The following is a 22371-nucleotide window of genomic DNA, read 5'->3' on the forward strand; positions in this document are numbered from 1 at the left end:
AACTGAATTTATAATGCCACATTCGCTATTCACTGACTCGACTCCTTAGTTAAGAAGTTGTCGTTGGAAAATACATTATAATAATATTTCAAGATTCGAGTTTGAGGCATACTTTCAAACTTTATAAAAAGCTCGTAATATAACTATATAAAATTAATTAACATATGTAATTTAAGTTAGATCACGCACATAAATTTTTGAAATTTTGTTTTTCAATTTGTGAAGTAATAACAGATAGAGAGATACAATAACAAATGCTGCAGTGACTGTATAGTACTAAAACCGCGTGAAAATGAGAATCTTTTTCCTCACTGCTCACAGCACTTTCTACGAAATGGACAAAAATCTATTTAATATATTTAATAATTCGATAGGGATATAATCCGTTATGAGTCTCTATCACAAGGATCAGTGTCTTTCAAATAAATTAGGTAAAAGTACAAAAGTTAATTGGCTAATCTGATTTTACATGAAGTTCAGAAAAGCAATACTTTGATTATTGGTTTGTTATTTGAGCCTTGGTCCCCAAGTTTCTCCCATGTCCCACCATTTCAATGTTCTTTCAAGACTATTGGTAATGAATTTCCATTTACATTTTTATTTTTTATTTTTTGAGGTTTGTTGTGTTATGCTCTTCACTGCTAGTCAAGAACATGACTCCAAAGGTGGATATATTTTTCAAGATTTAGAACAGTCATGTGCTAACTTCCAATTGCAGATAGTGAACTCCAACCATTCATGTTATCACCTCAATTTTTTTTTTCTCCTTCCACGCGTAAATGGATTTTCATATTCAGCTTTTCCCCCAGCAAGTTTACTTTTTTATGCATTTTACTTTCCACGCGTAATTCTTTTTAAAAAAGGTTTGATGGAAATGAACTTTGCTATGAAGGTTCCAGAAGGAAATTGGTAAGAGTAGCATTGCTGAAGCTGGTACTATGAATTTATGAAACTGTGAGACTTGCTTCCCAAGTTTACCATTTCAAGCTCTGAACTCGTTGTCCCTTCATTCATCGAATCTTTTTAATCAATTCTCTTTGTTGACCCACCATGTCCTTAAGGTGTTTGTATAGTGTTGGTTTGTTATGCTCCCCACTACTTTTTCTCTTTCAAAATATCATTATAATATTATATATGAAAGAGATAAAATTACTTCAGGTTAAAGAGAGATTATGATTAAAGAGAGATTATGACTAAATTGAAACAAAATAACAAATACAGGAACCAAATCGATATTTTTCTTATAAATAATTGACACGTGGCAGAATCATATTTTGATATGTGGCAATTTTTTTTTTAATTTAAAAATTAAAAAATCACAAGTTTACATGTCGCAAAACCCTAATTTGATATGTGTCAGCTCTTTTTTCAAGAAAAAAATTTAAAAAACCATGAGCTGACACATGACACACACATAACGTCGTTAATGATGTTCTAACAGAAAGGACAAAATTAGAACAAATTTTTATATAATAGAACCTAATTGAAATAACTTTGAAATTGAAAACCTAATTAAGATTTTGTAATAAAAACGGAAACCTTCCGTATAATTAAACCTTTATTATTCTTTGAAGTGTCTACCAAAAACAAAATACAAGCTGTGAGTTGATATAAATTTGATTTCACTCTTACGTCATATCTTTGTTGTGTTTACTTTTACCATGTATGATGAGTTGTGCGTGTCTGTATGCTGCTAAAATTACATGTTTAAAGGAAATATTAACCTTAAAATTTAGATTTCTACATTATGGTTAAGCATTTCATGTTGCAGATCAAAATCTTCTACCCAACAACAAAAAAAAGAAAAATATGGGCCAGGAATTGTTAATTTGGGTGACAGCAACAAAACATTTTCAGTACAGGCCACATAGTCTTAGTAAGATGTGTTTCAACGACTAGACATTGCTTTTAAGAACCACCAATTAGATTAGCTACGAATAAGAAAGTTCATCTCAGTTCAAAATTAATAAAACAAAACAAAATTTGTTTAGCCTTAAGGTTTTTGTTATCACAGGTTTAAATAGTAAACTCCTAAATTTTATTTCCAAATATTACGATGTCACCGAAATAGTCCCTCAAATATTGAAAGTGTCACCACGTTTGTCTTTATGGAGAACTAGACTGGAGCAACAAAAGGACAAACTTGATAAAGATTATATATTTTTTAAATACTAATTTGGTGATACAGAATCTTCGAAACACTATAGTAAAAAGATATTAATATTGCAATTACAAAATGAATAAACTAAAGGAAACAAATGTGCACACATATTTCATTAGATTAAGAAAGATGCCGTGAGCATCCATCAATGCAAACTACATGTCTTACATATCTATCTTACAATCATGAAATTCTTAAAACAGAGTTTTCCACGTAAGGAAAAGGAACTATAGTAGCACTCACCATGTACTACTACATGTACTTAAGTTGTAACATGAGATAATACTTCCCAACTAACATGATCAAACACACATAAAAACCCTTAAAACTACGTTGACAAGACATAACAATTGTGGAAATAGGCTTTGGCTTCACGAAGTTGTCTCCATATAGATGAAAGAACCTTTTCTATTGTTATCACAAGATTGATGGCTTCTGGCTCTTGAACTATTTTTCTTCTGATTCACAATGAGAAAATCCTTCCCAGCCTATAGAATACATCACATGCAGCATAGTATATTAATAGTACGTTAAAGTGAAAATCAGTTCAAGTGAAGCTTCTGCAATCTTCATTTTTCTAATGAAGCTGCTTGATTTTCTCACCTCTACATGGAATACTGCATTGTTTGGAACCTTCCTCTGTGATGATCAGAAGAAAGAAAATATGCTCTTCTTTTTCTTCTTTTTCTCTTGTTTTTTTTCATGGATAGGAGATGGCATACATACACCTTCATGGACATCAACGTTTGATAATTCGGAATCAAACTCTTTTGATGAATGGTATTCGTCTGAGTTGGGATATTTACTACACACTGTGGAAATATTCATAGTATTATCACCCTGCAATGATTTCACAAGAAAATAGACAGATGAATTCAAAGTGTTCAAAATAAAGAAATCAAATCTAAAGTAATGGGACAGTTCAGAAACAGATGGACAATATAGGTTTACCTGTTCAGAGACGGCCTCAGCATCTGTATCATATACCTTTCTCAATGACTCCGATTGGGTGAAAGTATTGAAGTAGGTATTTGTACTTTCTTCATTGTTAACATAATTGTCCTCAACAAAAAAAGAATTCACGAATTCCTCTTCCTGGGTATTTTCATATGAATTGTGCTCAATGTTAGATTCATTTCTAAAATGGGCATCGTCAAATGAGGGGTTTGGAAAAGACGTTTGGTCTTGCTGAAAGGTGGTTCCTATTGAGTGATTGTGATAGCCAGAAACCATGATTCTACTGCTCTCCCCTTCATCACCCCCACCTTCAGTTGTTCCCCCAGGTTTCTTCATCAGACGACACAAAACAAAAGTCCTCTGCAAAATGCTCAAAATTGTTATAAATGCTAAAACCTAAAATAGCCATTGATATATGTCAAAGGCTATAGAACAGTGAAGAAAAATAAAGAAGGATAATTTGCAATGAGTGTTAAAATTCTCCAAAACGCGAACTAACCTGGCTTTGGTGAAAGGTGACAGCATGGTATTCGTGAATAACCCAGTTGGATTTCTGACCACGTGAAACGCGACCTTTGTAGTAAACAAGAGTCTTCTTTGTGGCAATGAGAGTGTTGGAGTCGGAGCTTCTAATCTCACGATCTTTTCCGGTGGGTTTCCAGAAGCCACACTTGGTTGTCCTGTTAATTCTTTTACTGTTTGAATACTTGAAATCAACAGGACTAAAGAAAAACCATTCTGGGAAATCGAATTGTGCATCTGATTCCCCCAATAACACTGTTTTAAACAACAAAAAAGAAAAGATAAGAGGAAGATAAAGAAGAAAGGATGGTTGCATGAAGATGCATGGAGTGTTAAACGTTTAGATTATTACTTGGCACGTCCCAAGGTTCCACTTGACAAAGGTCAATGTCGGGGATGACGTCGTGGACTTGAGGATCATCACCGAGCAACCTATGTCTGAGGTAATAGTCCACAAGTTCTTCTTCTGTGGGACGGAAACCGAATCCTACAACATCATCCATTGGTTTTGGTGAACACTTAACTTTGTAGTTTGCAATTGCAACAAAGAAAGAAAGATGGGAAGGTGGTGAAGCAGTTACTAACAAAGGAAAATGGAAAGCTCAGTGTTTTTGTGTTGTGTGTTGTGATGTGCTTTGGAAATGAATTTATAATGCAAAAAAGTCGTTACTGACTTTACTCCTTAGCTGACAAGCTATCGTTGGAAAATACAAAAAAAGAAACAAAAAGCAAAGGAAACCATGTTGTGCTGTTATATGAAGGATATTTGTTATCTTATTATCATCGGTACGTAGCAAATGAAAACCGAACATTCTAGAGGTTATATATAATATTCAACAATATCCTAAAAAGTTATATTCGGGTTTCATCATAACATCAAATTTTTTTACCTCGCTGTAATACTTGACTTGTTTTAAGAACCATTTGTTTTTGTCTACTCCATGTCCACATTAATATATATATATATATATATATATATATGATTTTTCTTCTATTTTTATTTTTCGTTACATCATTTATATGGTAAATGACGAAGTTAAGAACAAGAAACTTCTACCGCACACACAACTCGCATGTAACTTTCTAATAAATCTACCATTTAAAAAAAAATTAAATACGCATGCAATTCCCTTTGTGGTTGATATGAGATTAAACTTGGGCACGAAATTTCCATTAAACAATTTTGCAAGGGAAAGTAAAAAAATCGACGTTAAAATTAACTTATAATAAGATAAAAAATTTAATATATAAACTAATTTAAAGAGTAGAGTTTAGAAGTTGTAAGTGATGTTCTCAGCATTGCTGAACTCAAGAGTTTGATGTCAGCTACACAAGTATTCTTCTTCTTCTCCTTTACCTTCTGTCCCTTCTTGGAAATGGGGTAAGGTTTCAGAATCCGCGTAGATTTTAATTTTCTATTGTGCATGAGAAAATAAGAATATAAATAAAAACATAACTTTCATATCTCTAAAGTTCAAACACATTTATTTTTGTCCCATTTAAATTTATCAAATTCTGATTTTTTTTCTTTCAAAAATAGTTACTTTTAACATTAACTTTAGCTATTATTATCAGAGTTATGATATGTTAACAAAATATTTTTAACAAAGATTCGACAAACTTTCCTATTTAGATAAAAAAATATTATTTTATTATTTTATTTTAATTAAAAATAAAAAATTAATCAATTTTAATTATATTTTTAGAAATTTTGTTAACTTTGTCAAAATTTTGCTTGTCATCATAAGTTTAATATTGAAGATAAAACTAGCAATTGGCCAGTAGTGCGTGCTTGACACTCTTGCCTTCTTAAAATAAAAAGAAAATATAGATGACAAATTCTATTGGTCTACACGCTCTTGCTTTATACACACCATTTGACTAAGGTAAGACACAATTCTAATAATTTTTTTAGATATAATCTCTTAAGAATTTTATTGTAAAAAAAAAAAAATATATATATATATATATATAATTAAATTAAAATATAAAAAATATATAATTAAAATAATAATATAATTAATAGTCAAAATTATTATTTTATTGTTTTGAGTTTCGTTAAAAACTCTATCATTACAATCACAAAAAAAATGCAAAGAGCAAAGAAAAACATTACACTGTCCTTTTTAAAAATATTAGTTGTTAAGATATTTGCTTGCTAAAAAGATTTAATTTTTCTCTAAAAATTTCAGATATCGTCTTTTAACTTTTATTACTGTATATCATCTTTACATCTCTTCTTACATTTTGAGTTAATGTATATAAAAAAAAAAAACAGTTGCAAAGTAAAATTATAAGATATTATGTAAAAAAAGACAATTATAAAAAAATTACAAATATATAAAATAGGTGTAAGTAAAATATATCATGCATATGTGACAAATGTATATTCACTTTTTCTTATTACTATAATAAAATAATTAATGTTATCGTATTTATTATTATTATTATTGTTATTATTATATAATGAATGATTTATAAAATTTTATTATAAATATTTTTTTGAAGGTAGTTTTCTTTATTGTAAGTAATTAATTAAAGTTTAAAAAATAATTAATTTTTTTTAAAAATAAAATATCAATAAAAGTAAAATTATAATGAAATATGTACAGCAAAAATTATTATGAGATGATTACAGAAATTATTTTTTTGTTAATTATGTTAAAAATTCAAATTTGATATTGTTTACTTGACACGTCCATAATTTAGAACTGGTAAGAAACTTCGAATAGAATAACATAAAGGTATTACTGAAAAACTGTTTCTCATATCACCATTAAATAAAGAAAGAATAATATTTTGTTATTGCATCACTGTGAAACTTGCTCTACAAGGTTTTTGGCTTCCCCTACCATCTGAATCCATTGTCCTTCTCCATTTACTTGTGACAAAAATATAAAATCTTTGGAATCAATTTTTCCTTGTGGTTGCCCCCACCAATCTAAGCCATTCTATTGGTGCACTTAATGGTTTGATTTGTTATCTTTACTCATTCTTCTGTCAAATAATACACAGTTCTGTTAAAATATGATTGTTTCTTAAAGCCATCATAAGATCATAGTTTCTGTTATGTCCTTAGGCTCATTTATGAATGGTAGTTTGTTATGCTTTACCCTTCTCAGTCATCTCAGAGTGCATAAATTTAAAGGTTCTTGTGATAACTGCAGTTTTCATAAATTTAAAGTTCTTTCCTTCTCAATCTAGAAAAACTAACAAACTACATAATTCAACTCTGAATTGCACACAATACATGGATACACCAATACACTTTCCTCTGTCAAGGACAACAGTCTAACAGAGTATTCTTTCTCCATAAAGTGCAAATAAACTATACACATTTCTTAATTACATATCACAAATATACTCCTCATACATACCAGCAGTTATCCTGCAGAGTTTAACAAACTTAGAATGTATAACTGTTAATTGTTTCCAATTATACTCTTAATAGACAATATATCTTATACGAAATTGATTTCCTACTAGAGGACACAACATATTAACTACTACCAATACATTGGTAAAAGTAATTTAAAAGAAAATGATTTTTAACATCTAAATTATGACAACTTAATCTTATAACTTGAGGTGGTATCTTCTAAATAGTTTCCCATTTTTTCATTTTCTTTTATTTCTCTATATTCCAAAACTACTTAAAAAATAACACCTCAACTTATAAAAAAAAATTATAAAAATTTAGTTATCAAAATATCATTGTTCTAACTTAAATCATAAATTGTATCATATTTGATCATATTTATTCTTTAATGATATTATTTTTCCTTTCTTCATGAAATGGACCGAGAACTAGAAACTTCAGTGCAATTAATCTCCAAAACTCCATTTGGAGTTGAATCACAAGAGGATGATTCCATTCTCCAAAATCCATCTCCAATCATACTTTCTTTTGTTTCTTGATTTGTTGATGCATCATCAGCAACATCTTTTGATAATTTCAACCTTTTTGATGAATGGTATTCGTCATAATTGAAATATTTATCGTGAACAAATGAACTATCCACGATATTTGTGTCCTGTAACCATTCCAATTGGAAACATCAGACTAATTCAACTTTTGAAGTGCTTAAGAGAAATATAAGTAATATCAAGATTTACCTTTTGAGAAAAATTATCAACAAAAGTACAACTACTTTCTTCATCATTATCTAAGTTTTCATCGGCTAAAATTCGATTCAGGTATTCATCTTGCATAAAGCTCTTTTCATTTCCAAAACAGACATTGTTTAGTGGATAATTTGGAAAAGATGCTTCTTCTCGTGGAGACGGTTGTATTTGGGAGACGTATGTCTCTGTCTGAGGATCAGCCAGAAAGATTGTTTCCACTCCTGAAAAAGTACCTCCCTGAAAAAATTCATGTAAGAAACAACTACAGTTCTCAGCATGTTTCACAAGACAGAGTGTAAATATGTCTATCACGGATTATTCAGCTTACATATGGAATTCCTTCTTCTGTTGCCTGATTTTCATAGTCAAAAACCTTGATTATGCTGGGCTCCTCTTCACCACAGATTGGTGGATCGGTTCCCCCTTCAGTTGTTTTCCCAGATTTTCTCATCAAGCGGCATAAAACAAAACACCTCTGCAAAATTTTGAGCACAATCAGCATTTATTTCATAGAGTTCATACAAACAAAAGTCAACAAAAACCAGGCTATGGTATACAGAAGAAATTGACAGTCCTTGATGAAAACCGGTGATGAATTTTTAAGATAAAAGATTTAAGAGAGCTCATACACATGCAGGTGCCACTGGAATAAACAAAAAATATCCTGTTTTGATATGCTTCCAAATAAAACTCACTTAACTAAGCTAAGAAGGCGTACAGAAAGGTCATAAGTCAATTTTACAAGCAAAATAAAGGTCTCACATGTCCTCTTTGTCACTAAGAAATACCAAGTAACCAAAATTAGGCATGAATAGAGTGAAACAAAAAACATGGGATTGAAGCAAAGAATCCAACAACAACAACAATAACCTTCTAAAGCCAGAACAATAACCTAAGCCTAAAAATTATACAATATAGAGACATAACAATCTAGTAGAAAGATGATTTCCAATGAGTGTTAAAAGTTCTAGCAAAATGAAAAATAAAACAAACCTCGCTTTCATGAAAGGTAACAGCGTGATATTCGTGAATAACCCAGTAGGACTTGACACCACAGGAAACAATTCCTGTGTAGTAAACAAGATTCTTCTTTGTGGCAATGAGAGTGTTGGTGTTCCAGCTGCTAATATCACGGTCTTTTCCAGTGGCTTTCCAGAACCCTTTCTCGGTTTTCCTGTTAACCCTTTTACTGTTTGAATACTTGAAATCAACCGGACTGAAGAAAAACCAATCTGGGTCACCGAATCGAATCCGTGATTTTGCAAGTATCCCTGTTCGAAACAACAAAAGGATCACTCTCACACAACAGTGACATAAAGAGAAGAAGAATATAAATGACAGAAGGGATGTTCGGTAATTCGATTTTTTCTAGATTACCTGGTACATCCGAAGGTTCCACATGGCAGAGGTCAATGACAGGGATAACGTCGACACGGGAATCATCACCCAGCAACTTGTGTTTGAGGTAGAAATCGACGAGTTCTTGTTCTGTAGGACGGAAACCGACACCAACAATTTTACCCATTGATTTTGGTGAATACTGAACTCTGTGTTTGTAGTTTGAATGAAACATCCAAAGAAAGAAAATAAGAACGGAAGAGGAAATCGATCGCAGAGATAAAGGAGAATTTATGTTTTGTTGTGACTTTGGTCTCTCCTCGTTTTTATATTGCAGAGACATTGACTCCTTCGCTAACAAGTTATCATAGAAAAATACAAAAAATAAAAATAAAAACAGGGAAAACAAATGTATAGATCTCTTACACTTATTACACTACCATTCTATGTGTAATAAAAATTATTACAAAATACTTAATCTATATTAAAGTTAAAAAAATTATTTCAAAATTAATATGAAGGATAAACATCCTTAATCACTCATTCAATTTTCTTTTAAATCAATTGGATAAACTTAATTCGGTAAAATATAAATATATACATTTAAATGTGTCACCGTCATTTGGGACTAATAACTTTTTTATGCAATTTATGACTAATAATTAAGTACAACAAAATTGTGTGAACCTATAAATTAAGTACTCTGATTGGAAATTTCAACAAACAAGAAATGAACCTATAAATTTATTGATTTAATGACATTGAATCAAATTTTCTTTCCATTATTTAATGATAATATAATCATGTGCTTCTAATAAGTTCGTAAAGTTTATTAAAACTAGGTTAAATTACTCTTTTTATCTTTTTATTTATCAAGTAATATCATTTTGGTCCTCAAATTTTTCGTTGTTTCAATTTGATCCTTATTTACTTAAAAATGATTCAATTTAGTCCTTACTGTTTGTTTGACCAGACAATATTAAAGTCAATGTCACGTGTCAATTTTTGATTTTTTGATTTTTTTATTTTTTACACATGTCACTTCATCGTTGTATCACATGTTAAAATGACTCAGTTTGATCTTTATATTTGTTTTTAGTTTTAATTCAGTCCCAATTTTTACAAAATAAAGTAATATTATGCCTCTTAAACACGCTTGTTATATACAAATGCCGCGTCATAAGAATCTTCTTCCCCACACAACACGGGTCTTCCATGAAATTGAAAGGAATTTATTTAACATGCTTTCTCATGAATACATATGTATATAATCTGTTATGAGTATCCATCACACTAACACTGTTTCCTTTCAAATCAATCTCTTTATTTGTGTGATTGTAGATGAAATATAGATTCAGTGTTTTAGTCTCCTTGATCCCCAAGTTTCTTCCTTGGCCCACCATTTCAATGAACAAAAATAAAACAGTTTCTATGCATTTTTTTCTTTCTTTTAGTAGTTTGTTATGCTCCCCACCACTGAGCACAAACATCATTGCAGAGTTTGATACACTTTCCAAGGTTTTGAACAGGATCATGCTAACTTCCAACAACTAACTTAACTATTTAATGTTAGCTACTCAATTATAATAAGAAAGATGCAGTGAGCATGCATCAATGCAAAATACATGTCTTACCAATCTTTCAAGGATGAAATTCTTAAAACAGAGTTTTCCACATTGTCACACTAAAAGAAAAGGAACTATGGTAGCACTCACATCACCCCTTCACATATACTACATCTACTTAAAGTGATAATACTTCAAAACTAACTGATAATACACACATAAAAACCTTAAAACTACGTTGTCTTCATGAAGTTGTCTCCATATAGATGAAAGAACCTTTTCTATTGTTATCATAAGATTAATGGCTTCAGGTTTCAAGTTATCTCTTCAACTATTTTTCTTCTGATTCACAAACAGAAAATCCTTCCCAGCCTACACAATGCAACACATGCAGCATGGTATATCAATAATATGTTAAAGTGAAAATCAGTTCAAGTGAAGCATCTGCCTCATTCGTCAAGAAAGTAATCTTCATTTTTCTAATGAAGCTGCTTGATTTTCTCACCTCTGCATGGAATACTGCATTGTTTGAAACCTTCCTCTGTGATGATCAGAAGAAAGAAAATTTGCTCTTCTTTTTCTTCTTTTTCTCTTGTTTTTTTTCATGGATAGGAGATGGCATACATACACCGTCATGGACATCAACGTTTGATAATTCAGAATCAAACCCTTTTGATGAATGGTATTCGTCTAAGTTAAGATATCTAGTAACACTGTTGGAATATCCATAATATTATCACCCTGCAATGATTTCAGAAGAAAATAGACAGATGAATTCAAAGTGTTCGAATAAAGAAATCAAATCTAAAGTAATGGGACAGTTCAGAAACAGATGGACAATATAGGTTGACCTGTTCAGAGACGGCCTCAGCATCTGTATCGTATACCTTTCTCAATGACTCCGATTGGGTGAAAGTATTGAAGTAGGTATTTGTACCTTGTTCATTGTTAACATAATTGTCCTGAACAAAAAAAGAATTCACGAATTCCTCTTCCTGGGTATCGTCATATGAATTGTGCTTAATGTTAGATTCATTTCTAAAATGGGCATCGTAAAATGAGGGGTTTGGAAAAGACGTTTGGTCTTGCTGAAAGGTGGTTCCTATTGAGTGATTGTGATAGCCAGAAACCATGATTCTACTGCTCTCCCCTTCATCACCCCCACCTTCAGTTGTTCCCCCAGGTTTCTTCATCAGACGACACAAAACAAAAGTCCTCTGCAAAATGCTCAAACTTGTTATAAATGCTAAAACCTAAAATATCCATTGATATATGTCAGAGGCTATAGAACAGTGAAGAAAAATAAAGAAGGATAATTTGCAATGAGTGTTAAAATTCTCCAAAACGCGAACTAACCTGGCTTTGGTGAAAGGTGACAGCATGGTATTCGTGAATAACCCAGTTGGATTTCTGACCACGTGAAACGCGACCTTTGTAGTAAACAAGAGTCTTCTTTGTGGCAATGAGAGTGTTGGAGTCGGAGCTTCTAATCTCACGATCTTTTCCGGTGGGTTTCCAGAAGCCACACTTGGTTGTCCGGTTAATCCTTTTACTATTTGAATACTTGAAATCAACGGGACTAAAGAAAAACCATTCTGGGAAATCAAATTGTACATTTGATTCCCCGAATAACACTGTTTTCAAACAAGAAAAGAAAAACAAACAACAGTGAAGAAAAGAAAAGAGGAAGATAAAGAAGAAAGGATGGTTGCATGAAGATGCATGGAGTGTTAAAAGTTTAGATTATTATTACTTGGCACGTCCCAAGGTTCCCCTTGACAAAGGTCAATGTCGGGGATGACGTGGACTTGTGGATCATCACCGAGCAACCTATGTCTGAGGTAATAGTCCACAAGTTCTTCTTCTGTGGGACGGAAACCGAATCCTACAACATCATCCATTGTAGTAGTTTGTAACAAAGATAGGAAGATTGGAAGGAAAGGTGGTGAAGAAGCTACTAACCAAGGAAAACGAAGGAAGGTCAGTGTTTATGTTGTGTTGTGTTGTGCTGTGGAAACGAATTTATAATGCAAAAAAGTCATTGACTGACTTTACTACTTAGGTCACAAGTTATAGTTGGAAAATACAAAACGCGTAGAAAACTATGTTGTGATGTTAAGGTGAAGGATATATATTTGTTATCTTATTATCATGTGGACGAATGTATGATATGTAACAAATGAAAAAAGAAGATTCTAGAGGATATATATAATAATAATCAACAGGAAAATTATTTGTTGACAAACTAATTTTAACTCTGTTATTTGTGGTTTATTATTTTAGTCTTGATACCTACGCTTCTTTATTCCATGACCAATCATTTCAATTCCTTGCTCTCCCAACAACAAAAAATAAACAGAAATTTATTTAATTAAATATGGCCACTTTTGCTTTTATTGCGATGCTTCTCTGCTAAGAACTTCATCACAAAGTTTGATATCCTTTTCAAGATTTGAGTAGAGTGATGTAAACTTATAAGTGATGTTCGCATCACTGCTGAACTCAAAAAATTGATGGCAGGTACTCAATTACTCTTTTTTTCTCCTCCATCCACCTTTTTTCTGCCCTACTTGAAAATGTGGTGAAATTTTTAAATTCGCATAAGTTTTCATTTTCAATGGGCATGTGATGGCTATAAAACGGTTTAAGAGTATTCATTGTTGTATTATAGAACATTATAATATTTAAATATTAAAGGATTAAGTTATATAAAGATTTTTAATAATTAAAGTTCATTTTTATAAAACTATCATCTCCATAATCAAATTCTTTAAACTTTCTCTGTCTTCTCTAGCTTATCTCACCCATTCTTTATTTTCTTGAAGATCAAGAACCATAGTTGTGATCCTCATTAGGAGCTCTACGCAACTACCAATTAAAGAGTTGAACAGAATAAGTCTTGTTTTTTTTCCCTCTTTTAGGTTTTGAGCCATAGAGTTGTATATGGCACTAAAGTCATGCATGTGACTCAGAGTGGTTCTTGATGATTTTCTGTTGCTCTGAATAGTAAGTTTAGAAGTCTAATCAAGGCTTTCATTATTTTGTCTATGGGATCAAGTGTGTTATGGTGTTCTAAGGAAATTTTTTTTAGGGAACGTCTTTGGCTAAGGGAAGATGAACTAATTATAGCACTTCCATGTTTAATCTTGCATTTGAATGGTTGTTGAGCCTTGGACTATGATGGTATGTTGAAATTGGTACAGGAGTCTTACATTGAGTTTGGATTGAGGTGCATGAGATTCTGTTGTTGAATGTGGTGAGTATCTTGAATATGGTATGTGTTGCAAAATGTGGAATATGCATCATGTGTCCAAATTGATAAATGAGGTGAGGAATGTGATAATCTTAATAGGGTACTATGCAATTGTGGTTGATTTTGCATTTAGGATGTGAAATTAGAATGGTTTGGTGTATTTGTTGCTAGGAGATAAAGGATATAAAATGTGTAACTTGATGTGAGGTGATTTCTCTCTATTTTATGCCGAAAAGGGTCTAAATGGAATGATTTTAATTTGAAGTTAGTTATTTATTATAAAAATTGTGGAAGTTTTTAGACAAATGAATTTGAGCATTTCAATGTAAAAAAAAAATTAGATTTTGTGTTTGTCTTGTCAAGATTGAGGTGCTACCATATTTGCTTTGTCGGTAAAAAAAATTAATTTTTCTCCCAAAAATTCAAATTTTGGTCTTTTCACATATGATCTTTATATCTCCTACTTACATTGTGAGTATAAAAACTAGAATTATAAGAGATTGTGTAAAAAAAGACAAATTTAAAAATATTCTCTCTTATTAAAGGTCTAAAATATACATATATATATATATATATATATATATATATATAATTTAAAAAATATAAATATGAATTTGATTCATTTTAATAAATTCCTGTCAAAATCATTACAACCAAAATATTTAAATTAACTTCTACTTATGTGGATTCTATAGAGCTTAATAATTTTGATTATAGATTACGAATTTCTAAACCAAACGGAATTCAGTCATTTCTTATTCTTGTTGAGAATTAAAATTTGATAGTGTTTACTTAATGCATTATGCAGAACAGGTAAGACATTTCATATAGAATGACAACATATACAAAAAGAAACACTCGTCGTCAAAGAAAAAAAAAAAAAGAGTAATATTTTGTTATCTCATCACTGTGAAAGTTGCTCTCGAAGGTTTTTGGTTGCTTCTACCATCTGAATCCAGTGTTCTTTTCCATTTACTTATGACGAAATATAGAATCTTTAGAGTCAAATTTTTCTTTCTGGTTGCTCCCACCAATCCAAGTTATTGTATTTGTCCTTAGGCTGCATTTAATGGTGTGATTTGTTGTGCTCCCTCAAGCTTCTCTCCAAAAACACACGGAAACTCATTCTATCAAAATATGATTGTTTCATAAGATCCAAGTTTCAGTTGTCCTTAGGCTGCACTTTCTTTTTAAGCTTAGTTTCTGAATTTCTTAAACTTTCAAGTAGCACCAAAGGGAATTTTCTGAATTTCAATATTTCTCTAGAGTGATAGAACATAATGAGGCACCTAATTACCATTTTATGATCCATAATAAACTCTTCATGCATTCCAAATACTAATAAAATACATTATTAAATACTAAAATCACAGATAATAAATTGATTCACCAATACACTTGGTATCCTAGAGACAAAAGTTCACTACAAAAAGTACTCTCTCCAGAAACTACAAATAACCACACAAACTTCCAGTTACACAATCTACTATCTTAAATATACACGACTTCATCGTGCAGTTTCTAATACTTTCTAATAGATTTCCTATGATACATACTCTTAAATTTTAATGCATAAATATCGTTATGCAATTTCTAATAAATTGGCTATTATAGAGCAAATTATTTTTAATAACATATACTCTCCTCTACTAATCCATTCATGGTACGAAGTTCATAGTTCGCATCCTATGAAGTTGCTCGGTCTTAGATGATATTGATCTTCCCATGGCCTTTAAGTGCAAGGAAAGCTAGATATTTCACTGTAATTGATCTCCACAAGTTTATTTGTTGTAGAGTCACATGAGGATGTCTCCCATCCCCATAAGTCATCTTGAAATATACTTTCTTGTTTCTCTTCACTTGCTTCTTGGCTGGAAAATAGAAGATGTGTGTCACCATGTCCAACATCATATGATGTTTTAAACCTTTTTAATGCATGATATTCCTCTGAGTTAAGATACTCAGTATACAAAGTTGAAATATCCTCAAAACTAGTGTCCTGCAATGGTTTCAAAGAAAATAAACAGATGAATTCATTTCTAAAAGTGCTATAACAATATAACAAATTCAAGAAAATAGTGCAGTTCTCAAGTCCTATAGTCTCTATAATAACCCATCAATCGATCATGAATCACATCAAAGCCAACTCAAACTAGGCATTTTTCTTGAGTATCTTTCAAGAATCTACTCGAGAAAATCCTTATACATTGTGAAAAATATGACAAAATTCAAATCAACATAAAGCACACTACAACTTTTAACTTACTAAACCAGCATGAAAGTTCAGAAATGAAAGGAGATACACTCATCAATGTTATTTGGACTTTGCAGAATAAATATTTACCAGTTCAGGGACGACTTCTGCATCTCTATAAGAGCTTTCGCAATATGCCCTTTTCAGTGACTTTGATTGATTGACTAAATATTCATCGGCTAATAATGAATTCGGGAGTTTAGGTAGAATTTGTGTAGTTTCTAATGGAGTTTGCGTAGTTTGAAAAGGAACTTCTATAGTTTCAAAAGGAATTTGTGTAGTTTGAGAAGGAGTCTGCATAGTTTCTAAAGGAAACTGCAAAATTTCAAAAGGAATTTGGTTGGTTTCATGAGAAATCTGCATAGTTTCACAAGAAATCTGCACAGGTTCACAAGGATTCTGCATACTTTCACAAGAAATCTGCATAGTTTCACAAGGAGTCTGTACAGGTTCACAAGGAGTATGCATACTTTCAAAAGGAGTCTGCATAGTTTCACAAGGAGTCTGCATACTTTCAAAAGAAGTCTGCATAGTTTCACAAGGAGTCTGCATACTTTCAAAAGAAGTCTGCATAGTTTCACAAGGAGTCTGCATACTTTCACAAGAACTTTGCATAGTTTCACAAGGAATCTGCAAAGTTTCATAAAGAGTCTGCATAGTTTCACAAGGAATCTGCATAATTTCATAAGGAGTGTGTATAGTTTCACAAGGAGTGTGCATAGTTTCGTAAGGAATCTGCATAATTTCAGAAGGACTCCGCCCATTGTTGTTTTCATTTCTAAAATAGGCATCGTCATCCTGCTCAATTTCAATTAGTGACGGTTCTGTAGGGGAGATGCATTTTTCTGCCTGATATGTTACCTGACAGATTGTTTCCATTCCGGTTAGAGTACCTCCTGAAAATAAAAAAGAAATCATATATATAATTACAAGAAGAAGTATCAATTGTCGGTATGTTGGCATGTCACAGTGTATGTATGTTCATGAAATATGCATCAGCTTACGGATGGAACTCCTTCTGCTATCGCCTGATTTTCATAGTCAGAAACCACGCTTCTACTGGATTCCCCTTCATCACATATCAGTGCAGCAGTTCCTCCTTCAGTTTTTTTCTCAGGTTTCTTTATCAAGCGGCATAACACAAAAGCATTCTGAAAAAATTGGAGTATAGTGAGCATTCATTTTGCACAATTCACAAAAGTAAAAAGCCAAAACAAATGAGGCAAACGTAATTATTGATGAATTTTGAGTGTTCTTAGATAGAAAACTCAATTAAACACATCCAGTAAGTCACATGAGAGCTTTGTCGAGAAACTAATTATTACCAATAGTCAAGATTAAAGAACATAAGTCACATGAGATATTTTAAAATTTATAAACTTTTTTACATGTCAAACTCAGGCTTCAAATACTCATCTTGGTTCGACTAGTTTACGAACCTTCTACGCACTGTAGTTTTAGTACAGAGATTATTTGCGAGCAGAGTCATAAGTTTCTTACAAAAAGAAATACGAACCTGGCTTTCAAGAAAGTTAAGAGCATGATATTCGTGAATAACCCAGTTGGAATTGACACCTTTGGAAGCACGACCACATTGGAAAACAAGAGTCTTCTTAGTCCCAATGACAGTGTTGGTGTCCCTGCTTCTAACATCACGGTCTTTTCCAGTGGGTTTCCAGAACCCAGACTTGGTTCTCCTGTTAAACCTTTTACTATTTGAGGACATCAATTTAACAGGACTGAAGAAACACCATTCTCGGTCTTTGAATGGTATTACTGATTTTGCTAACATCACTATTTAAAAAGATAAAAATTGAAGCAAAGATCAGAGCAAGAAAAAGGACAGTGTTGATTTGATGAAGAAGCATGAAGAGTTTGGCTTTGGATTATTACCTGGTACTTCCCAAGGTTCAACATCGCAAAGATCTATGTCAGTCATGACGCGAACACGGGGATCATCACCGAGCAATCTGTGTTTGAGGTAGAAGTCGACGAGTTCTTCATCTGTGGGGCGAAAACCCATTCCTACAATCCTCATTGGTTTTTCTGAACACTTGACTTCAGTAATTAACAAGAAAGGAACAGGGGAAGATTATGAAACAGAGTTGTGTGTAGAATGCTACTGAATGTTTTCAGTGTTTGTGTTTGTGTTACGGAACTGAATTTATATAATGCCACATTCACTATTCACTGACTCGACTCCTTAGTTAAGAAGTTGTCGTTGGAAAATACATTATAATAATATTTCAAGATTCTAGTTTGAGGCAGACTTTCAAACATCATAAAAAGTTCGTAATATAACTATATAAAATTAATTAACATATATAATTTAAGTTAGATCACGCACATAAATTTTTGAAATTTTTGTTTTTCAATTTGTGAAGTAATAACAAATGCTGCAGTGGCTGTATTGTACTAAAACCGCGTGAGAAGGAGAATCTTTTTCCTCACTGCTCACAGCACTTTCTCCGAAATGGACAAAAATTTATTTAACATATTTAATCATTCGATAGGGATATAATCCGTTATGAGTCTCTATCACAAGGAGCAGTGCCTTTCAAATAAATTAGTTAAAAGTACAAAAGTTAATTGGGTAATCTGATTTACATGAAGTTCAGTAAAATAGGGAAAGGCAAAAAATCTAATTTTCTTAATCCAATCCATTTTTGTTTCAATCCATTTATTTATAATCTATTTTATTAAAAATTCAATTTATTTAAAATCCATTTAATGGATCTGGATTTCAATCTAATCAACATTTTATATATTTTATGGATCAGATATCCATCTTACAAATCAAGATTTTTAAATATGGATAATCCAAAAATCCAATCCAAATTTTCAATTTAAATTTTTAGTTGGGTTAGACTAAAAGTTGAGATGAACTAGGGCTAAATTCAGACTTGGACGGGCCTTGCTCAACGACCTATACGAATCAGGCAGGTCCGACAACCATAAGAGGTTGGGCGGGCCTAAAGATATGAACGAACTAGGTAGGCCCAACAAACCGAACAAGTCGATCGGGCCCAACGATCCGGAAAATTCGAGTGAGCCCGATGACCCAAACAGGCCAGGCAAGCCCAATGACCCGACGAGCCAGGTGGGCCCGAAGACCCGAAGACCGGAACAGGCGAAGTGGGCTCGAAGACCCGAACGGGCCAGGCAGGTTCGAAGATCCGATCGGGCCAGGCAGGATCGAAGATCTGAAAGGGCCAAGTGGGCTCGTACACCCGAATGGGCCAGACGTGCCCGATGACCCGAATGGGTCAAGCAGGCTCGAAGAACCGAACGGGTTAGGCGGGTCTGAAGACCCGAACGGGTCAAGCGGGTCCGATGACCTGAACGAGTCAGGCTGGCTCGAAGAATCGAACAGGTAAGACGAGCCCGAAGACCCGAATGGGTTAGGCGGACCCGAACGGGCAGGTAGGCCCAATGACCAAAATAGGTCAGGCAGGCCCAAAAACTCGAACAGGTCAGGCAGGCCCAAAGATCCGAACTGGCCAAATGTGCCCGATGACCCGAACGGGATATGCGGGCTCGAAGAACTGAATAGGCCAAGCGGGCTCGAAGATAAGAACAGGCTACGCGGACCGATGACCTGAACACGCCCGGTGGGCCCGATGACTTGAACGGGTCCGGCGAGCCCGATGACCCGGATGGACCGACGATCCGGACGAACTTGACGACCCGGATGGGCCCGACGACCCATGACGGGCCCGACGACCTACACAGGCCTTACGACCCAAATGGGCACGACGACATGAACGGGCTAGACGACCCGGACGGGCCCGACGATCCGGACATACCTGACGACTCAGACGACGCAGACGGGCCCGACGACTCGAACGAGCCTAACGACCTACATAGGCCTTACGAACCAGATGGGCACGACGACATGAACGGGCCAGACGACCTAGATGGGCCCGATGATCCGGACGGACCTAACGACTTGGATGACCCAGACGGGCCGACGACCCAAACGGGCGCGATGAGCCGAACGAGCTGGACGGGCTGGATGGCATGACGACACAAACGGGCCCGGAGAACCAGACAGGCCCTACGACCCGGAGGAGCTCGACATCCTGGACGGGTCGAACGACCTATTCGAGTCGTCGTACTTATCTGGGATCTATTTTAAAAAATAATATATTTTTCATGTCGAAGATGAAAACCCATGAGTTGGCCTTGACTCACAGGGCTTTTGTAGGGTTTTTGGCCATGTGGGCTTCTTTGATGGGGGATGTTTTTCAGTGTGGGCTTTTTTGGCCCTCGCCCGCATGGGTCAGGGCCAAGCCTTGTGGGCTGGGCCAAATTGACACCTCTATGGGTCGGCCTGACAACTCAGACGGGTTGTGCCTGACGACCTATACGAACTGAATCATGTTGACCTTAATGACACAAGTTTTAAAAAATTCAATTTAAATTTCTTATATAAAAAATGGATTTTGGATTTTGAACTTGATCCAAATATTTGGATTGGATTTAAATCTTGATCCAAATATTTGGATCTGGATTTTAAGAAAATCCAAACTGCTTTTGCTAAAAAAATGGATTTGGGTTGAAAATCTAATCCAATTATTTGGATCTAAAATGGATGTGGATTGGATCATTAAAAATCCAATCCATGCCCACCCCTACAGAAAAGCAATACTTTGATTATTGGTTTGTTATTTGAGCCTTGGTCCCCAAGTTTCTCCCATGTCCCACCATTTCAGTGTTCTTTCAAGACTATTGGTAGTGAATTTCCATTTACGTTTTTATTTTTTATTTTTTGAGGTTTGTTGTGTTATGCTCTTCACTGCTAGTCAAGAACATGACTCCAAAGGTGGATATATTTTTCAAGATTTAGAACAGTCATGTGCTAACTTCCAATTGCAGATAGTGAACTCCAACGATTCATGTTATCACCTCAATTTTCTTTTCTCCTTTCACGCGTTAATGGATTTTCATATATTCAGCTTTTCCCCCAGCAAGTTTACTTTTTTATGCATTTTACTTTCCACGCGTAATTCTTCTTAAAAAAGGTTTGATGGAAATGAACTTTGCTATGAAGGTTCCAGAAGGAAATTGGTAAGAGTAGCATTGCTGAAGCCGACGGTACTATGAATTTATGAAACTGTGAGACTTTGCTTCCCAAGTTTACCATTTCAAGCTCTGAACTCGTTGTCCCTTCATTCATCGAATCCTTTTAATCAATTCTCTTTGTTGACCCACCATGTCCTTAAGGTGTTTGTATAGCGTTGGTTTGTTATGCTCCCCACTACTTTTTCTCCCCTTCAAAATATTATTGATATAAAAATTAAATTTGGTCTGAAGTTTAAAGAGAAATTACTTCACTTTAAAGAGAAATTAGGACTAAATTGAGACAAAATAACAAATACAGGAATTAAGTCGAGATTTTTCAAATAAATAATTGACACGTGGCAGAATCATATTTTGATATGTGACAATTTTTTCTAATTTAAAAATTAAAAAAATTAAAAAAATCACAAGCTTACATGTCGCAAATCCTAATTTGACAGGTGTCAGCTCTTTTTTCAAGAAAAAAAATAAAAAATCACGAACTGACACATGACACACACTTAAGGTCGTCAATAATGCCCTAACAAAAAGGATTAAATTGGAACAAATTTTTATAAAATAAGATCCAATTGAGATAACTTTAAAATTGAAAACCTAATTGAGATTTTGTAACGAAAATGGAACCTTCCGCGTGATTAAACCTTTATTATTCTTTGAAGTGTCTACCAAAAACAAAATACAAGCTCTGAGGATAACATGAGTGTTTAATGATATAAATTTGATTTCACACTTACGTTATATCTTTGTTGTGTTTACTTTTACCATGTTGTGTTAAAAAATGATGAGTTGTGCGTGTCTGTATGCTGCTAAAATTACATGTTTAAAGGAAATATTAACCTTAAAATTTAGATTTCTACATTATGGTTAAGCATTTCATGTTGCAGATCAAAATCTTCTACCCTTGACAAAAAAAAGAAAAATAGGCTTAGTAAGATGTGTTTCAACGACTAGACATTGCTTTTAAGAACCACCAATTAGATTAGCTACGAATAAGAAAGTTCATCTCAGTTCAAAATTAATAAAACAAAACAAAATTTGTTTAGCCTTAAGGTTTTTGTTATCACAGGTTTAAATAGTAAACTCCTAAATTTTATTTCAAAATATTACGATGTCA

At 33.5% G+C, this 22371-nt stretch overlaps 6 protein-coding genes across 6 annotated transcripts; 1 reads left to right on the plus strand and 5 right to left on the minus strand.

Annotated features, from left to right (window-relative positions):
• Positions 1 to 2222: 2222 nt before the first annotated feature.
• LOC114172053 (NAC domain-containing protein 83-like) lies at positions 2223 to 4246 on the minus strand. The gene is made up of 5 exons (XM_028056782.1): positions 3993 to 4246; positions 3618 to 3895; positions 3113 to 3478; positions 2765 to 3001; positions 2223 to 2649 (listed from the first exon to the last, which is right to left on the minus strand). Exons 1-4 carry the CDS (start codon positions 4141 to 4143, stop codon positions 2810 to 2812), a joined length of 987 nt encoding a protein of 328 aa, XP_027912583.1. The 5' UTR covers positions 4144 to 4246; the 3' UTR covers positions 2223 to 2649; positions 2765 to 2809.
• Positions 4247 to 6893: 2647 nt separating this feature from the next.
• On the minus strand, positions 6894 to 9417 carry LOC114172048 (NAC transcription factor 29-like). The gene is made up of 5 exons (XM_028056778.1): positions 9143 to 9417; positions 8759 to 9036; positions 8094 to 8240; positions 7757 to 8002; positions 6894 to 7674 (listed from the first exon to the last, which is right to left on the minus strand). The coding sequence occupies exons 1-5, from the start codon at positions 9336 to 9338 to the stop codon at positions 7429 to 7431; spliced, it is 1113 nt and encodes a 370-aa protein (XP_027912579.1). The 5' UTR covers positions 9339 to 9417; the 3' UTR covers positions 6894 to 7428.
• A 1941-nt stretch (positions 9418 to 11358) lies between these two features.
• Positions 11359 to 12569, minus strand: LOC114172043 (protein NTM1-like 9). Its single transcript, XM_028056774.1, has 4 exons — positions 12422 to 12569; positions 12025 to 12302; positions 11520 to 11885; positions 11359 to 11409 (listed from the first exon to the last, which is right to left on the minus strand). The coding sequence occupies exons 1-4, from the start codon at positions 12567 to 12569 to the stop codon at positions 11359 to 11361; spliced, it is 843 nt and encodes a 280-aa protein (XP_027912575.1).
• Positions 12570 to 15272: 2703 nt separating this feature from the next.
• LOC114172051 lies at positions 15273 to 17069 on the minus strand. The gene is made up of 2 exons (XM_028056780.1): positions 16266 to 17069; positions 15273 to 15920 (listed from the first exon to the last, which is right to left on the minus strand). Exons 1-2 carry the CDS (start codon positions 17052 to 17054, stop codon positions 15654 to 15656), a joined length of 1056 nt encoding a protein of 351 aa, XP_027912581.1. The 5' UTR covers positions 17055 to 17069; the 3' UTR covers positions 15273 to 15653.
• An 87-nt stretch (positions 17070 to 17156) lies between these two features.
• LOC114172054 (NAC domain-containing protein 62-like) lies at positions 17157 to 18319 on the minus strand. The gene is made up of 3 exons (XM_028056784.1): positions 18069 to 18319; positions 17692 to 17969; positions 17157 to 17326 (listed from the first exon to the last, which is right to left on the minus strand). The coding sequence occupies exons 1-3, from the start codon at positions 18211 to 18213 to the stop codon at positions 17171 to 17173; spliced, it is 579 nt and encodes a 192-aa protein (XP_027912585.1). The 5' UTR covers positions 18214 to 18319; the 3' UTR covers positions 17157 to 17170.
• Positions 18320 to 19866: 1547 nt separating this feature from the next.
• On the plus strand, positions 19867 to 20199 carry LOC114172044 (glutamyl endopeptidase-like). The gene has a single exon (XM_028056775.1). It carries the CDS (start codon positions 19867 to 19869, stop codon positions 20197 to 20199), a length of 333 nt encoding a protein of 110 aa, XP_027912576.1.
• Positions 20200 to 22371: the final 2172 nt, after the last annotated feature.

Source organism: Vigna unguiculata, unplaced genomic scaffold, assembly GCF_004118075.2.
Source record: "Vigna unguiculata cultivar IT97K-499-35 unplaced genomic scaffold, ASM411807v1 contig_479, whole genome shotgun sequence".
In the NCBI taxonomy this organism is placed as follows: domain Eukaryota; kingdom Viridiplantae; phylum Streptophyta; class Magnoliopsida; order Fabales; family Fabaceae; genus Vigna; species Vigna unguiculata.

What these genes read in the sequence shown, in the direction of transcription:
- LOC114172053 (XM_028056782.1), bottom strand. Translation starts at nt 4,143, where the DNA reads ATGGATGATGTTGTAGGATTCGGTTTCCGTCCCACAGAAGAAGAACTT. An exon ending in GGAACCTTGGGACGTGCCAA is followed by an intron (nt 3,896 to 3,992) that starts GTAATAATCTAA and finishes TGTTTAAAACAG; the next exon opens with TGTTATTGGGGGAATCAGAT. An exon ending in CTGAGGCCGTCTCTGAACAG is followed by an intron (nt 3,002 to 3,112) that starts GTAAACCTATAT and finishes AAATCATTGCAG; the next exon opens with GGTGATAATACTATGAATAT.
- LOC114172048 (XM_028056778.1), bottom strand. Translation starts at nt 9,338, where the DNA reads ATGTTTCATTCAAACTACAAACACAGAGTTCAGTATTCACCAAAATCA. An exon ending in CAGAAGAAGGAATTCCATAT is followed by an intron (nt 8,003 to 8,093) that starts GTAAGCTGAATA and finishes GAATTTTTTCAG; the next exon opens with GGAGGTACTTTTTCAGGAGT. An exon ending in TTGATAATTTTTCTCAAAAG is followed by an intron (nt 7,675 to 7,756) that starts GTAAATCTTGAT and finishes GAATGGTTACAG; the next exon opens with GACACAAATATCGTGGATAG.
- LOC114172043 (XM_028056774.1), bottom strand. Translation starts at nt 12,569, where the DNA reads ATGGATGATGTTGTAGGATTCGGTTTCCGTCCCACAGAAGAAGAACTT. An exon ending in GGAACCTTGGGACGTGCCAA is followed by an intron (nt 12,303 to 12,421) that starts GTAATAATAATC and finishes GTTTGAAAACAG; the next exon opens with TGTTATTCGGGGAATCAAAT. An exon ending in TCACCTTTCACCAAAGCCAG is followed by an intron (nt 11,886 to 12,024) that starts GTTAGTTCGCGT and finishes AGCATTTTGCAG; the next exon opens with AGGACTTTTGTTTTGTGTCG.
- LOC114172051 (XM_028056780.1), bottom strand. Translation starts at nt 17,054, where the DNA reads ATGGAAACAATCTGTCAGGTAACATATCAGGCAGAAAAATGCATCTCC. An exon ending in CAGAAGTCGTCCCTGAACTG is followed by an intron (nt 15,921 to 16,265) that starts GTAAATATTTAT and finishes AAACCATTGCAG; the next exon opens with GACACTAGTTTTGAGGATAT.
- LOC114172054 (XM_028056784.1), bottom strand. Translation starts at nt 18,213, where the DNA reads ATGAGGATTGTAGGAATGGGTTTTCGCCCCACAGATGAAGAACTCGTC. An exon ending in TGAACCTTGGGAAGTACCAG is followed by an intron (nt 17,970 to 18,068) that starts GTAATAATCCAA and finishes CTTTTTAAATAG; the next exon opens with TGATGTTAGCAAAATCAGTA. An exon ending in TTAACTTTCTTGAAAGCCAG is followed by an intron (nt 17,327 to 17,691) that starts GTTCGTATTTCT and finishes CAATTTTTTCAG; the next exon opens with AATGCTTTTGTGTTATGCCG.
- LOC114172044 (XM_028056775.1), top strand. Translation starts at nt 19,867, where the DNA reads ATGGGCCCGACGACCCATGACGGGCCCGACGACCTACACAGGCCTTAC.